The sequence below is a fragment of the Phalacrocorax aristotelis genome, chromosome 1, assembly GCF_949628215.1.
Source record: "Phalacrocorax aristotelis chromosome 1, bGulAri2.1, whole genome shotgun sequence".
In the NCBI taxonomy this organism is placed as follows: domain Eukaryota; kingdom Metazoa; phylum Chordata; class Aves; order Suliformes; family Phalacrocoracidae; genus Phalacrocorax; species Phalacrocorax aristotelis.
Window position 1 is genome coordinate 30955110 of NC_134276.1, and position 16049 is coordinate 30971158.

At 43.9% G+C, this 16049-nt stretch overlaps 1 protein-coding gene across 1 annotated transcript; it reads left to right on the top strand.

Annotated features, from left to right (window-relative positions):
* Positions 1-1050: 1050 nt before the first annotated feature.
* Positions 1051-12120, top strand: SPRYD7 (SPRY domain containing 7). Its single transcript, XM_075086410.1, has 5 exons — positions 1051-1209; positions 2426-2542; positions 6183-6349; positions 7984-8086; positions 10914-12120. Exons 1-5 carry the CDS (start codon positions 1104-1106, stop codon positions 11009-11011), a joined length of 591 nt encoding a protein of 196 aa, XP_074942511.1. The 5' UTR covers positions 1051-1103; the 3' UTR covers positions 11012-12120.
* Positions 12121-16049: the final 3929 nt, after the last annotated feature.

Sequence of the window (16049 nt, forward strand, 5' to 3'; positions counted from 1 at the left end):
CAAAAAGATAAGTGCAGTGCATGCTGGCTTTTCACTGTAGCAGCCTTTACAGTTGAGTTCAACTGGTCCTGAGTAAATCAGGAAAACCACTCTACCGAAGCTTTTGAACAGATTAGAAAGTACTCTAGAAGCAAATAGGACCCAAAAAGCTCAGACTTAAGACTCACTAGCAGGACAGGTCTGGAAGATGAGGAGAACGGACAACCCACTGGGAGCAAAGGCCATGGAGGCAGGTGGAGAGACCCCGGGCAGGAGAGGCAGCCAGCCCTTCTCAGGCCCTGCTGCCCAAACCTTTCACTTCAAGGAGTCCCATCTCTTTCGACTTTTCCAAGAAAGAATTAAAAAAAGAAGGGGGAGGAATAATAAAAAAAAGAAGATAAATGTGGTTCTTGTTAATTGGAGCCAGGAATAACTGACCAGTAAATTTCCATGGAGTCTCTTTCCACATGGCCCAGCTCTGGGAACGTTGTTGATGTGATACCTACCATCTGCCCTTCATGATCAGTGTCCTCTTTTTTTAATATATATAAATTATATAGCGAGAAATATATAAAAAGATATAAATAGATATATTAAAATTGCCTTTTAGGTAGCCATGTGCTGAGGCTGTGGGTGGCTGGCCATGATACCTACTATCTGCCGTTCATGATCAGTGTCCTCTTTTTTATATATATATATTTATATATATATATAACAAAAAATCAGGTTTAGGTGGCCGTGTGGCTGGCCAAGCTCAGAGCCGCCTGAAGCCACTATCACATTCAAATACAGGTCTTCAGCTGTGGAGGAGAAGGAGCAGGGTTGCAGCTGCATTCATTTCAATTTAAATTTTTACTTCCTGAGAAGAGATGGAGTTTTAATGGGATTTTTTGTTTTTTTTTTAAACCGTCCTCGGTTTGACGAGACCCCCGGGCCGAGCTGCCCCCGGTCCATGGGCTGCCCGCCATCTCCCGCCGCCTCCCGCCATGTCACGCCGGGGCGGGCAGCGGGGAGAGAGCCGCCCGCGCAGCGCCACCTCCCGCCCGCCAGGGGGCGCCGTCCTCCCCCGCCGCCGCGCCGCCCGTTGCGTCTGCGCGGCGCGGCGGGGCCCGGCGCGGCCAGTGATGGCCGCCTCCCTGTTGTGCTGCTTCTCCTGGTGCAGGGATGGCGGTGCCGGGCATATCCCGCTGAAGGAGATGCCGGCGGTGCATCTCGATACGCAGCGCATGGGTAAGCGGGGGCGGGCCCGGGTCTCCCCTCCTCCCGCGGCGAGCCGCCGGGGCCGGGGGGCGGGCGGAAGCTGAGGCGGAGGGGCGGGGAGGCCGCAGGCCCGGTAAGCGCGGGGAAGGCTCCTCAGAACAAACCACCCACAGCCGTGTCCGGGCTTTGCTGAGGAGAGACGCGACCTGGGTCGCTGGAGCAGAGCCGGGGAGGAAAGCGGCGTGGCCTGCCCGGGGTCCGGCGCTCGAGCACCGTCATTAACCAGTTTTTATTCAGTTGTATCAGTGGAGACTTACTGTCTCCCGTGTTCTTGACCGTGACAACAGTGCCTAAAGATCATAGAACCACAGAATGCCCTGAGTTGGAAGGGGCCCGCAAGGATCATCGAGTCCAACTCCTGCCCCTGCACAGAACAACCCCAAATTCACACCATGTCTCTGAGGGCGTTGTCCAAGTGCTTCCTGAATATGGCCAGGCTTGGCGCCATGACTGCCTCCCTGGGGAGCCCGTTCCAGTGCTCCACCGCCCTCTGGGTGAAGAAGCTTTTCCTAATACGCAGCCTAAACCTCCCCGGCACATCTCCCTGCCATTCCCTCGGGTCCTGTCACTGGTCACCAGAGAGAAGAGATCAGCGCCTGCCCCTCCTCCTCCCCTTGTGAGGAAGCTGCAGATGGAGAGGTGAAGACTGGAAGATGGCACGTTCCCCTGGAGAAGGAAAACAGCAGAGGATTTTTGTCTCTCTGTATCGACAGGCATGTTTATAATAGAAAGATTTTGTCAGAGAGTAATTCAGCACCTTGCGATTCCATCAAGCATTTGCACTCAATGTGCCTTCCCTTTGACACATCTTTTTCTCTAGTGCCTAGAGACAGGGTACGGGGCTTTGGTCTCACAGTGAATCCTTTCTGACTAAATTGTAAGTTATGCTTCTGATGTGGCTGAGCAAAGGGTGTAATCAGCATGGTGCTGTAAAACCCAAGAGGCGAAATTAGAGCAGCATATGGATTTAAAATAAATAAACCCCAGCTGAAAGATGAACTAGCCTGTAAACAGCCTTCCTTTTCTTACTTCAAAGCGTGGTCCATCATCATAATTCTCAGACTAATGAAGCTGTTACTCGGGGCAGAAAAGAACAAAAACTGTTCTCAGTATTTAGGGCTTTTAAGGGCTGCTTCCAGACTTCCTAAAACGTTTTGAAGTTTTGTGGGTTTTTTCCTTCTTGCAGGAACAGATGTCGTCATTGTTAAAAATGGCAGAAGAATATGTGGCACGGGAGGCTGCTTAGCCAATGCACCTTTGCATCAGAACAAGAGCTATTTTGAGTTTAAAATCCAGTCCACAGGTTAGTCAGCAAAAATGTACAACTTTAAACTTGGAAGGTATGTCAGATTGCCTGCTGGTGGTCATATCTCAAATACTGAGCACATGCATCTTACTTGCATCCTTGCATCCTTGAACTTGTGAACATTGGAGAGTTTTATAAGTTGTCATTGGGTAAAAGAATTTATTTTTTATTGTGTCTCTGAAATATTAAAAAGAATGGTAAGTATATTACTAAAGGCATACAAATACTAAAACACCATATTGTTTTGTCTGCTGTTGTACACACGTTTTAAAGTGAGCATATCTTAGTAATGTTTTTTGGTGAATGATTATGACCACATAAAACACTGTAGCTGTGAAGTATGTTTTTTAACTAGTGCGGTTAATTCAGCAATATTTGTAGCTATTTGTCTACCTTTATTTGCTTTTAACATGCACTGTGTTTGCCCAGGCTAGGGTAACACACCTTGTGCTACACCTTGCTCTTGAAATCAAATGTGCAGCACTTATTCTGACACTGCCTTATCAAGAGGAGTCTTTCAGCACCCTGTTTCTTTGTTTTGCACAGCTCTAATGCAAGGCAGCTGAAAGTGAATGAAATTTGGAAGCATTATGCTTTTACTAATATGGTCAGCTTCACTAGTACAGAGCACACTCCAGGCTTGCCCATATTCTAACATTAAAAATGAGTCTATATTTTTAAAAACAACAGACACTGTGAAAATGAAGCTGTTATTTCCCTGAGTGTTTAGGGTGAGGGAAGAAGAAGGGAAGTGTTAGTCCAGAGACAGGCCTTACGATACCAGCTGGAGCTTGAACCCGGCGTTTTTTGGTTAAGGGTTGTTTGCATTCAGTTGGATTGGAGTGCAGGTAGCGTGAACACAAATCTGCCCAGAACACCTTACAGTCAAACCAGTTGTTTGGGTTTATACTACATGTAAACCCTAGATCAGTCTTAAGTTGGCAACTTTACTATCCTTTCTGTTGGGGGAAGAATCCACTGCAGATGTTGTTAATATATGGTCAGTATTCACACAGATACAGTATCCATGTTCTTATTCTTGAGAAACACAGGAAATAAATTCTCCTCATCCCTATGAGCCATGTCTTGTCTATTCCTGTGCCCCGAGGCAAGAGAATTGTAGATCACTTAAGTTAAAACTTCGATTCCCAGAAATGTCCCTGTGCAATCTATTAGGGGTTATCTGAGGGGTCACCCTGAATGTTGGAAAGTTTCTAAAGTCTAATCTGAGTCTTGTTCGCACTCCTGTCCTTTTCATTCTGGGCATGCAAGTGTTGGAATAAATTGTTCTCCAACTTCGTCTTTTGGAATTAATTTTCATATATTTTTGCCTCATTTTAGTCTTCTGTAAATTAAACAGTCCCAGTTTTTTTCCCCATTGTCTCTTTATAGATAATGTTTTCACACTTTAATGGGTTTTTGTCATTTCTTCTAGAATATCTCTAATTGACCCAATTTATCTTGAGGTATGATGCTTAAAATGGATGCTGTGCTCCAGCTGCAGCAGCAGTAGACATCCTTCATCTGCTGCACTTGCAATATATCTGCTTTATTAGTGCCATACATTTAGAAGGTTTTCACAACAGTAGGGCACACGCTCACGCTCAGCGTGTGGTGTGTGATAACCGCCAAATTATATTCTATGAACTGGTCGCCAAGCCACTATTGTATTTGTGCCACTTATTATTCCTACTTAACTGTTCTTTGTAATTCAGAAAAAAAAATGAATTTTCCTTATTTCAGACCTCTTAATCAATCTGTCAGGATCATTTAAAACTTGAGGGGCCTCTGAAGAACTTGCAGTCCTGTCAGACTGGCATTGGCAGCACGTTTAATACGCACGTCGTCACGTTATCCAAGTCACTGATGTGAATACGGAACAGTATCTGACCTTGTGTGTTCAATGCAAAACCTCAAACCCCACTTGAGTCATCTCTTTTGATTTGCTAGGGTCTTACTGATGAGTAATTCTGCAATACAGTTTTCTAACCAGTTGTGCATTTGTATTGCTGTAACTAGACCATGTTTTTTGTAACTTGACTATTTCAACGTTGTATGTATTTCAAAATCATTACCAAATCAAGGTCTATCATATTCACAGTTTCTTCTTTTTCCCTAAGACTAGTCTAACCAGCTGAAAAAGGAAATTGTGTTGTTCACAAAACCACGCTAGTTGGATTTATTTTTTACATCCTCCTACAGTCTCAGAGTTTGTTTTCATTATTTTTTTTCTAGGAATAAAAGTTAAGCTAAGTGGTTACAATTCTCTGAATCCTTCTTCTTCAGGATGCTGTTTATCTTCAGTCTCTTATGACTGCTTCTACTGGGTCCAGCCAAGATGGAGTTCATTTTATTCATAGCAGCTCCTGTGGTGCTGTGTTACAGATTCGTGACCAAAACAATGCTGATAACACACTCATGTTTTAGCTATTGCTGAGCAGTGTTTGCACAGCCTCAAGGCCTTCTCTGTCTCTCACTCTGCCCCCCGTGAATAAGATTAGGGGTGCGCAAGAGGTTGGAAGGGGACACAACCAGGTGGATGACCCGAACAAACCATATATTATAGGTATTCCTTGCCACATAATGTCATGCTCAGCAACAAAAGGGAGAGGAGGGGATTTAAGGAGGTGTCATGGTTTTAGCTGGGATAGAGTTAGTTTTCTTCACTGCAGCTGGCCTAGTGCTGTGCTTTGGACTTAGTATGAAAACAATGTTGATAACACACAGATGTGTTGGCTGTTGCTGGTAGCGCTTGTACTAGTCAAGGACATGTCTACCTTCCCATGCTCTGCCAGGTGCACAAGAAGCCGGGAGGGGAGGGGGCACAGCTAAGAGAGCGGATTCAAACTGGCCAAAGGGATATTCCACATCATGTAATGTCATGCCCAGTATGTTACCTGGGAGGGGCTGGCCGGGGGAGGGAGGCAGCAATCGCGGCTCGGGGACGGGCAGCATCGGTCGGTGGGTGGTGAGCGGTTGTATCGTTTGTGTTTCTGGTTTTTTCCTTTTTTCCCTTTTTCTTTTATTATTATTATTATTATTATCATCATCATCATCATCATAATTACTATTTTATTGTAATTATTAATCTGTTCTTATCTCAACCCACAAGTTTTCTTTTTTTTTTGCTTTTGCTTTTGCTTTTCTGATTCTCTCCCCCATCCCAGAGGGGTGGGGGGAGGGAGTGAGCGGCTGCGTGGTGTTTAGTTGCCCACTGAGGCTGAACCTCGACAGGAGGTTAGCTGTCTTTTGTTTGGGAACTGGCTGCGCATCGGTTTACCTGTGGGAGGTGGTGAGTGAGTGCCATTGCATCACTTTGTTCTGTTTTCTTTCTTTCTTCCACTTCTTCTTTGCTTATTAATAGATTTTTACCTTTAACCACAAGTTTTCTTGGTTTTACTCTTCCTTTCCTCTTCCTCCATCCCACTGGTGCCTGTGGGGGGAAGTGAGTGAGTGGCTGGGTGGAGCTTAGCAGCCTACCAGAGCTGACCCACAATAGTCCTGGTATTGCCAAGAGATACGTACTGGTAGTACCCCCATGGCACTAGTTAAAAACGCATTTTTATGCTTTCCTGCTTCAGTCAGATAGTCTTCAAAATAATGCTTTTTTTCTTACCATGTGAATGTCACATTTTAGGGATTTGGGGTATTGGAGTTGCAACCCAGAAAGCAAACTTGAATCAAATTCCACTTGGTCGAGATGTCCATAGCCTGGTGATGAGAAATGATGGAGCTCTCTACTATAACAATGAAGAGAAAAACAGACTACCAGCAAACAACTTGCCTCAGGAGGGTGATGTGGTGGTGAGTTTCTTAAGGCTTCTTTACTTCCCCAGATGTTCCCAGATTCCTCTTGTTTGCAGCTCTGTGGTCAGCCTGCCCATTTCATTCAAATTGTTGAGCTTGTATCTCCTGGTTTGGAAAGTGCTGATACAAACCACTCTTGTGTTTGAATGGATCAGCAGCCTGGATATCAGTGGACCTCGTTCTCAGCATTGATATGTTTCTGAATGAGGGACAGACTTTACCAGCATTTGAAAAGTAGCCTCTAAAGCTGTGTTGCAGTCTGGTTGCAGTATCTACCTAACAGATAACTCCCATCACAAGGATCCTGCATTGTTTGAGATGGGACCTTCCTGAACAAATAATGTGCTGGAATGCATCACATAGCTATGCACTGTGCCCAGCTGAACCCAAGATCCTGTAGCTAACTGGTTAATGATTAGAAGGACAGAGCCGAACAGAGATAGATCCTGGGTGATAAATGAGCTGTATTTGTAGAGAGATACTAAGCTGGGAGGGGGTAATGCTCACTGGCAAAATGATTAAGAATGGGAGCAAATGGAGAATCTTCAGACTTTTCATGCCTTACTATTCCAGGTTTCTCAAAACATCTTCAAGTGATTTTGTTCAAAGGATGGTGTTTTATTGCTGTCATTTTCTCAACTGTCCTGTTAGAGATTCATTTTCAAAAATGCACAGGAGCAATGCAATGAAATTTAGACCATTTATCACCGCTACCTTTTCTTGCCTCTCTATAGCAATGGTTAGAAATTTCATCTTTAGAAGTCCGAAACAGCTAAGGTTGACGCCTCCATCCTTCACCCTCAGATATTATATTAGTCTTTTAATCCTTTTCTGAAACTGATTTTTTATTTTTGGAGGGTTTCAGACTGTTTCAGGGTTTGGTCAACATATGTAGCCTGAAGAGCTTCAACTAATCACAAAGAAGTAGCTAAAGTCTTGCTGCTAACTCCCCGCTTTTCATAAATTTCAGTTTATTTTGTTGTGTCACAAAAATAGATTTCTAAAGTACTGAATGACAACACGAATTGTCACAGCCTTATAAAAACAGTGAGGAAAATCATTTAGCTAACAAGTAATTTATTGCCTTGTTTGTGTTTGCTTTCTGCTCTGTAGTCAGCATATTTATAGCATCGTGTATGAAACACTGGTCTGTTGCTGCTGGCACGGTAAATGAGCTGAGAGGTTTCCATATGGAAGAATGGACAGATAAACTTCTTTCATAGCATATTCATAGCACTATTTATTAAAGTTATTTCTGTGAGGAGATATAAACAAGAAGACTGAAAACTGCTTAATATTCAAAATCATTGAAAATTTTGTGTTTCGTTAACATGGTGAAGAATAGTTGGGAAATTTGTTTTGTAAACTTAGTAAGGCATGGTGTGCAGTACTGTGCTGCATCCAAATGGAATGAGCATTAAGGAATCCTGAATATTTGAAAATACAAATGTAACTGGTCATTTATTAACTTCTAATCTTTTGCAGGAATATGTCAAGTGAGGTTTTCTAGGATGCTGTGGTTCGCATTATGGTGTTAAAATTTGCCCATGGCTAAGAAAGCTAAATTAAGTAGCAATCTTACATGTGTAAACTTGTTAATGCTTTTTTTGTTAATTTTCTGTGCTTTGCAGGGCATTACATATGACCATGTAGAATTAAATGTATATTTAAATGGGAAGAACATGCACTGTCCAGCTTCAGGAATCCGAGGGACTGTCTATCCAGTGGTCTATGGTAAGTCAGAGATTTTCAAACCATTCCACAGTATGGACAGTATTTTTGTACCAACCCTGTCTTGGGAGCTATGTCATCATCTTCTCACTGCAAGGGAACACACATCAATCATCTATTTTTTGCAGCTACAACAATAAATTGCATGAAATACAAACATAGGAAAATGCAAAAATATATTTTCACCTAATTTTTAATGCTGCTTAATAGCTAGGAAAAAAAGCACTGCTTCCTGACTACGTACAGTGTCCATATCCAACAAGCTGGGGAGTTACTGCACTCAGTCTAGAAATTGCCAGGTAAAAAAAGTTGTGAAGTGGATGAAAAAAAGAAAAGTAACAAATTCGAACTAATGTAGACTTGTGGGCTAATCTGATTTATCTCTGAAGCTTGGTATTTATGCCTATTGATTTCACATACTTCATAAATGCATTCAGTGTTGAATACAAACAGATACTGAATTGCTGTTTGTATTTTCTTATGGAATTAATAACTTTACTGTAGTACTAGTGCAGCCGCTTGCTGTATCATGGTACAGCTCTTTGCTGCTGTACTGAATTGATCCCCAGTTTTGAAATCGAACAATTGGCGAGCGAATTGTGGTAGCTGTTTTGCCAGCAACCATCAATACAACACAGCAGTTTTGAACAAGAAACAAATACCATATCCAATTAATCCCTGCATAGGCAGTTTAAGAAAGAATTTCTGAATTATTGAAGCTGGAATTTGGCCAAGACATGTGTTAACAATTTTCTCTTTCAGAACTTGGTGGTGGTTTTGTAGTTCTCAAGTAGTCAGAATTCTGTTTAACATCTCAGCTGAAAGGCACCACTTCCCCTAGCTCAGTGCGAAATCAGCGCCACGCTCTGGGTTGGTTTGCGACTTACAGCAAATGAAAACTGCTCATGCATTCCCTCTGTTAAACCTACAGGCACCTCCAGTTTGTCTTTATTCCTGTGTGAGCTTCAGCTAAGTAGTAGCCTCTTCCAAAATAATTTTGCTCTTGAGATACCGTTAGCTATGTGATGTGCATAATTTTTTCATTTCACGGTTGGTTCCCAATGAATTTTTGGCCTGTTCCCATTTTTATCTTCATACACTTGTAATACTGAGTTTTATGAACAGGAAGAAAATACTCTAGATGTGTTGTAGAGCCTCTGAAGTCTATAAACGTAGCTGACAAATTATATCTTTCCAAGCTGTTAAGAGTGGAAATTGTTTTATATGGTCACGTTGTGATGTGTTCTTACGCCACATGATGGCGCTGCTAAAATGCTGTGGCAGACAGTGGCTGCCCTGCAGCACTGCGGGATCTCCTTGTGCAAACAGCTTCGTGAGCAGCCGGAAAAGAGTTGCTGCGTGATAATCGGTTGTTGCGTCTCCCCTATATTTCGGAAATGGTGTTACATAGCATGAAGAATGCAGGTTGCTTTCAGAAAACATTTGGCGGCATGTTAGCCTACTTTAAATATCCTTTTCTCTGACTAAAGAAGTTCCATGCCTGGGGAAGGCAGTGACCTTCTATTGCCAGGCTCTTATTATCATCTTCCACAAGTGGGCATAATTTCATCACAATTATCATGTCTCCTACATACAGCTATAACAGTTGAAGCCTGCAAATTGCTTTTGCATGGTACTTACTTGGTATAAACTTTAACTATGAACGTCCTTAATTTAACGTGATCTTTTTCTAGTTATGTGAAAGGATTTGACCGTAGAAAAGAGGGTTTCTTAAGCATTTATCCCATCTGTTTTTCAGACTAGCACTATAGATACCTCTTTAAAAGAAACATGATAGGGCAGGCAAACATAATATCAAGCTTGAGAATGTAAAACAGAAAAATGGACTTAAAGGTTGTTCCCTACAACAGCTGTACCTCAAGCACTTTTGCAGAAATGAGATGCGAACACGGCATAACTACTATGGAACTGTACAAATATACTAATGGGAGTTTTAACTGAGCCTAGGAGGGAAAAATTCTTACCTTGGCTCTGAGATATCTAAATTCCAAACCAAAGTATAGAGATGAAGCTTTTCTGTTTTGATCTAATGTTGCTAGTGTACCAGGTTCATCTTGGGAGAAGTTGTCTTTGGAAGAGATGTTGCTTTTCTGACTGGATGGGTATTTCAGTTTGCTAATGCGATACGTGAAAGCTTTGCTCTGAAAATACTCAGCAGTTTCTTTCTTATATTCTACAGTGAAGATAGTAACACTTGTGTTGCAGATTATGCAGGGGGTCCAAAACTGGGAGAGGCATTGTAAAAAACCATTAACTTCCAACTTAAAGAAGCTGTCTTCGGATCACATGCTAAAACAGATGGTCTGACACCAACCACTGCAGACATCTGAAACCTTGTAAACCTCCAGAAAAATCATTGCGGACTGCTGATGCTCCAGCAGAATTAGGAAGTGGACAGGAAAACATGCAGCTGAGGAGGTGACAGCCCTGCAATATGCATCTGGTAGTGTGCTTAATGTATAGATTTCCAGAGAAATAGAGTAGAAAATTTGGAGGGAATTGGCTGAAGCCCAGTTAACACTCCCAGTGAAATCAGAGGTAACATTCTCATCGGCTTCCCCAAGGACCATTATCGACTAAAGTAAACAGCAGCAGAAAGAGATGATTTGCTTTCCTTGGGAGTGTGTGTAGGGCTTTAGCAAATTCATTGAAGACATCTCTTTTAACTGTATTGCATATATGTAGTGGATGTATTGGAGAATATTCTTTGTGGTTTCAGCATAGTATGTCATCTAGTAAGACGGCGTAATAGAGGATTGAACTGTAAGTGTTCCTTCTCTAATCCCTTCTGTTTGGTTCTCTTCTGCAGTTGATGACAGTGCCATTCTGGATTGTCAGTTCAGTGAATTTTATCATACACCTCCACCAGGGTTTGAAAAGATCCTCTTTGAGCAGCAAATCTTCTGAATGTCTTCATACCGAAAATCTGCACCCTGCACTGTAACAAAAGCTTTGTCATCTTAACTAAAGCTTCACTTTACTTTTAGGAAACATATCTGTATTTTTAGTAAGTACTTGTGACTGTTGTTGGCAGAATTAATATGTTAACTGCAACACCAGGCAACTGTGTTGCAATACAAGATTTCTGGCAATGTTTTGTGGTTGAAAACGAGTGTTTCGGGGCACAGTTCTTCTTTGTACTTGATGCGTAAGGAGACTTAAAGGATATTGTTGACATCAGTATTATATTCAGTATTTTGAATAAACTGGAGCTCTGTAAAGCAAATAGTTCTTATGCATATGATAGCTGTGGAGATGGAAAGCTCTCATTTTTTTTTCCCAACTTTTTTTACCACAGAAGTTATGTACTTTGTTTAAAGGAAGCACTGTGTTTCTACTCTGTGATTTGGAGTTGCGGCGCCCCAGTTGTGCACAATGACTAATAATACGATGGCATGACTAGCAGCTAGGTACTTTTTTTTCCCCAAGGTGTAATTTAATCCATTCCCTCAATATTAGACCAGCAAATATAACTTATCTATTTGCTGGTATTGTGACAAATATAGGACACTTTCTAGTAATACTGTCTTGTTGAACCTTGAATAGCAAACCTGAACACTACCTGTGTTTTTGAGGACCACCATCCTGTGTTACTCTGGTAGGAGAGGAAGTACAGATTGCTCAGCTTGGGTAGACAAAGGACCAAGTGAAGGGTGTGAGATGTTATGGTGAAGCCTTACATCTAAACTGTAAATTAGATTATTCTTTTATGGAATAGCATATTTAATTTCTTTGTGAATCATTTATAAATGATTAATGGCAAAGACATTGTTCTAAAATGTGATGCCCTTGAATATAAATTGTGAGATGCTTTTTTCCCCTGTTGTATTTAATATACTTCCTAGAAGAGTTTTTACTGTAAAGAAAATCTTCTTACTGGATGTCTGGTTTTTTGTTTTGGCTCTTCCTGGGTTAATACATTTGCATAAATGAATGACTTTATTTAAATATTTTTAGAAATTACTTGATTCTGAAATTTTCAAATACAAACAGCTTTCTCAAAGCCTTCCACCTGATCATTTTCTGCATCTCTCTTCATTCTGAGTGGCCGTGTTTTCCTTCCTTTTAGCCTTGCTATCCCGTGACAGTGTTGGGTAGAACATTTCATCCTGAAAGGAATGATGCCCTTGTCAGCATTATGGTATAAAGCTCGGGAGATTAGAGTGCAGTTTTATTGTCTCCCCTTGAAATCTGCTCTGCTTTGCAGTGGTCAGGTACATAATCCAAGTTAAATGAAACATTCCCATGTTTCAGTTTCCCCAGTAGATGTGGGAGCAGCTGTCCCTGCTGGGGCAGAGGCGCCTGTGATGGGTTGACCCTGGCAGGATGCCGGGTATCCCCCAAAGCTGCTCTGTCACTCCCCTCCTCAGCTGGGCAGGGGAGAGAAAATATATCTAAGGGCTCATGGGTTGAGATAAGGACAGGGAGAGATCACTCAGCAATTGCCATCACAGATAAAACAGACTCAGTCTGGGAAAATTAATCTATTGCCAATCAAATCAGAGTAGGGTAATGAGAAATACAACCAAATCCTAAAAACACCTTCCCCCCACCCCTTCCTTCTTCCCAGGCTCAACTTCACTCCCGAATTTCTTTTCCTCCTCCCACTGACTGGTGCAGGGGGATGGGGAATGGGGGTTGAGGTCAGTCCATCACATATTGTCTCTGCCGCTCCTTCCTCCTCAGGGGAAGGACTCCTCACACTCTTTCCCTGGTCTGGCATGGGGTCCCTCCCACAGGAGACAGTCCTCCACGAGCTTCTCCTCCACAGGCTGCAGGTGGGTATTTGCTCCACCATTAACCTCCATGAGCTGCAGGGGGACAGCCTGCCTCTCCAGGGTCTTTATTATGGGCTGCAGGGGAATCCTGCTCTGGTGCCTGGAGCACCTCCTCCCCCTCCTCCTTCACTGACCTTGGTGTCTGCAGAGTGGTTTCTTTCACATATTCTCACTCCTCTCCTCTGGCTGCTGTTGCCCAGCAGTTCTTAACCCCTTCTTAAATATGTTATCCCAGAGGCACTACCACTGTTACTGAGTGGCTTGGCATTGGCCAGCAGCAGGTCCATCTGGCTCTGTCAGACATAGGGGAAGCTCCTAGCAGCTTCCCACAGAAGCCACCCTGCTGCCAAAACCTTCCTGTGCAAACCCAGTACACCTGGCCACAAAGACTGTTTCAGATGGCTGATACAGCCCTCTAAGTCCCAGGTTGCAGGGAGTGTGTGGGATGTCTCTCTGAGGCCGGCAGAGATGGCCCTCTGTCCTTAGAGGGCATGCTGCCTTGGAGGAGCTGTGCTGTCAGATGGAAGAGTTGCAGGAGGAAGTGAGCAGGCTGCACCACATCAGAGCAGAAGAAAGGGAAATAGGCAGGGTGTTCTCTGAAACTTAACAGCTCTTAAGCGAAGAAACTGGTCCAGCTAACCCATGCAAGACTTACAAGGAATAAACGGTGAGTCATCATAATGGGTGACCCTGCTGCAGAGGACAGAGGCACCCATCTGTTAAGCCAATCAATCATCTCAAGAGGTTTGCTGCCTTTTGGGGGCCACGATCTGGGATGCTGGGGAAGAGCTACTGAAGTTTGACCCTCCATCTAAAACCTTCTGCTGGAAACCTGGACAGTATCAAAAGTGACTACAGAGCTCTGGGGGTGGTCATCACAGGCATGGGGGCCCAGGCAGTGATCTCAAACCTGCTGGTGAGGGGAAAGGAAGTGAGGAGGAGGGCACCAATAGGGCAAGTCAATAATTACCTGCAGAACTGGTGATGGCAACAGGATTTTTGGTTCTATGACTGTGGACCCTGTTTGGAGATCAGCATCTGTTTGGGAGAGGTGGGATCCACCTCGCTACGTGGGGCAAAGCTATTTTTGCCAATAGGATGGCTGACCTTGTTAGGAGAGCTTTAAACCAATAATGTCAGAGGAGGGAGAGAGTGACGGAGTAATGGACAGGTTTGCTGAGCAAAGTGGTGGTGTGATGGGAAGGGATCACAAAATCAACAAAATGGGTTTTTAAGCCGTGTCACCACCTCCAGCACTTGCATGTAAGCAAGGAAGTGCCTACAAGGCACCATTACAGAGAAATCCCCAAACCCTTTCTGGGAAGTCAACATGCTGGGGTGTCTCTGTGAAGTGTCTGTACACTAACACGCTCAGAACTGGGAATAAACGCGATGGGTTAGAGATCTGTGTGCAGTTGCAGGGCTACAGTCTTACTGGGAATGGAATCTGACTAGGGATGTCAAAGACTACACAAAGGACTTCTTTAAGTACGTAGAAGACAAAAGGAAGGCTAGAGAAAATGTATGCCGATTGATCAATGAGGTGGGAGACCCAGTGACACAGGCCATTGGAAAGGATGAGGTACTGAACACCTTCTTTGCCTCAGTCTTTACTAGCAAGATGAGCCTTCAGGAATCCCAGAGACCAGGGGGAAAGGTTAGAGCAAGGAAGATGTACCCTTGGTGGAAGAGGATCAGGTCAGGGAATACTTAAGCAAACTGAACATCCCTAAGTCCGTGGGCACTGATGGGATGCACCTACAAGTGCTGAGAGAGCTGGCTGATGTCAATGTGAGGTCACTCGATAATCTTTGATCAATCATGGTGATTGGGAGAAGTGCCTGAAGACTGGAGGAAGGTAAATGTCACTCCTATTTTCAAGAAGGGCAAGAAGGAGGACCCAGGGACCTACAGGCCAGTCTCTGAGAAGGTAATGTAGCAGCTAATCCTGGAAACCATTTCTGGGCACATTAAGGAAAAGAAATTAATCAGTAGCAGTCAGCATGACTTCATCAAGGGGAAGTCATGCTTGACTGACTTGATAAACTTCCATGGTGAAATGACTAGCCTGGTAGATGAGGGGAGAGCAGTGGCTATTGTGTACCTTGACTTCATTAAGACCTTTGATACTGTCTCCCATAAGATCCTTATAGACAAACTGTTATGTATGGCCTGGATAAGCAGACAGTGGGGTGGACTGAAAACTGGCTGAATGGCTGGGCCTACAGGGTGGTGATCAGCGGCACAAAGTCTAGTTGGAGGCCAGTAACTAGCAGTGTACCCCAGGGGTCAATACTGGGTCCAGTCCTGTTTAACATCTTCATTAATTACTTGGATGATGGGGCAGAGTGTATCCTCAGCAAGTTTGCAGATGATACAGAACTGGGAGGAGTGGCTGATACACCAGAGGGTTGTGCTGCCATCCAGAGGGACCAAAACAAGCCGGAGAAATGAGCTGACCATCGTGAACCTCGTCACATCACAGGAACCTCGTGAAGTTCAACAAAGAGAAGTGCAAAGTCCTGCGTCTGGGGAGAAACAACCCCAGGCACCCGCATACGCTGGGGGCTGTCCAGCTGGAAAGCAGCTTGGCAGAAAAGGACCTGAGGGTCCTGGTGGGCACCAAGTTGACCATGAGCCAGCAATGTGCCCTTGCTGCAAAGAAGGCAAATGATATCCTGGGCTGCATTAGACAAAGTATTGCCAGGAGGTCAAAGGAGATGATCCTTCCCCTCTGCTCAGCACTGGTGAGGCCACGCCTGGAGTGCTGTGTCCAGTGCTGGGCTCCTTTGTACAAGAGAGACATGGACATACTGGAGAGAGTCTGAAGAAGGGCCACAAAGATGATTAAGGGACTGGAGCATCTCTCCTGTGAGAAAAGGCTGGGAGAGCTGGGACTGTCTAGCCTAGAGAAGAGAAGGCTCAGGGGGATCTGATCAAGGTATACAGATACCTGAAGGGAGGGTGCAAAGAATACAGAGCCAGGCTCTTTTCAATGGTGCCCAGTGACAGGATGAGAGGCAATGGGAACAAACTGAAACACAGGAAGTTCCCTCTGAACATCAGGAAATACTTTTTACTGTGAGGGTGATCGAGCACTGGGACAGGTTGCCCACACTGGTTATGGAGTCTCCCTCATTGGAGGTATTCAAAACTCATCTGGACAT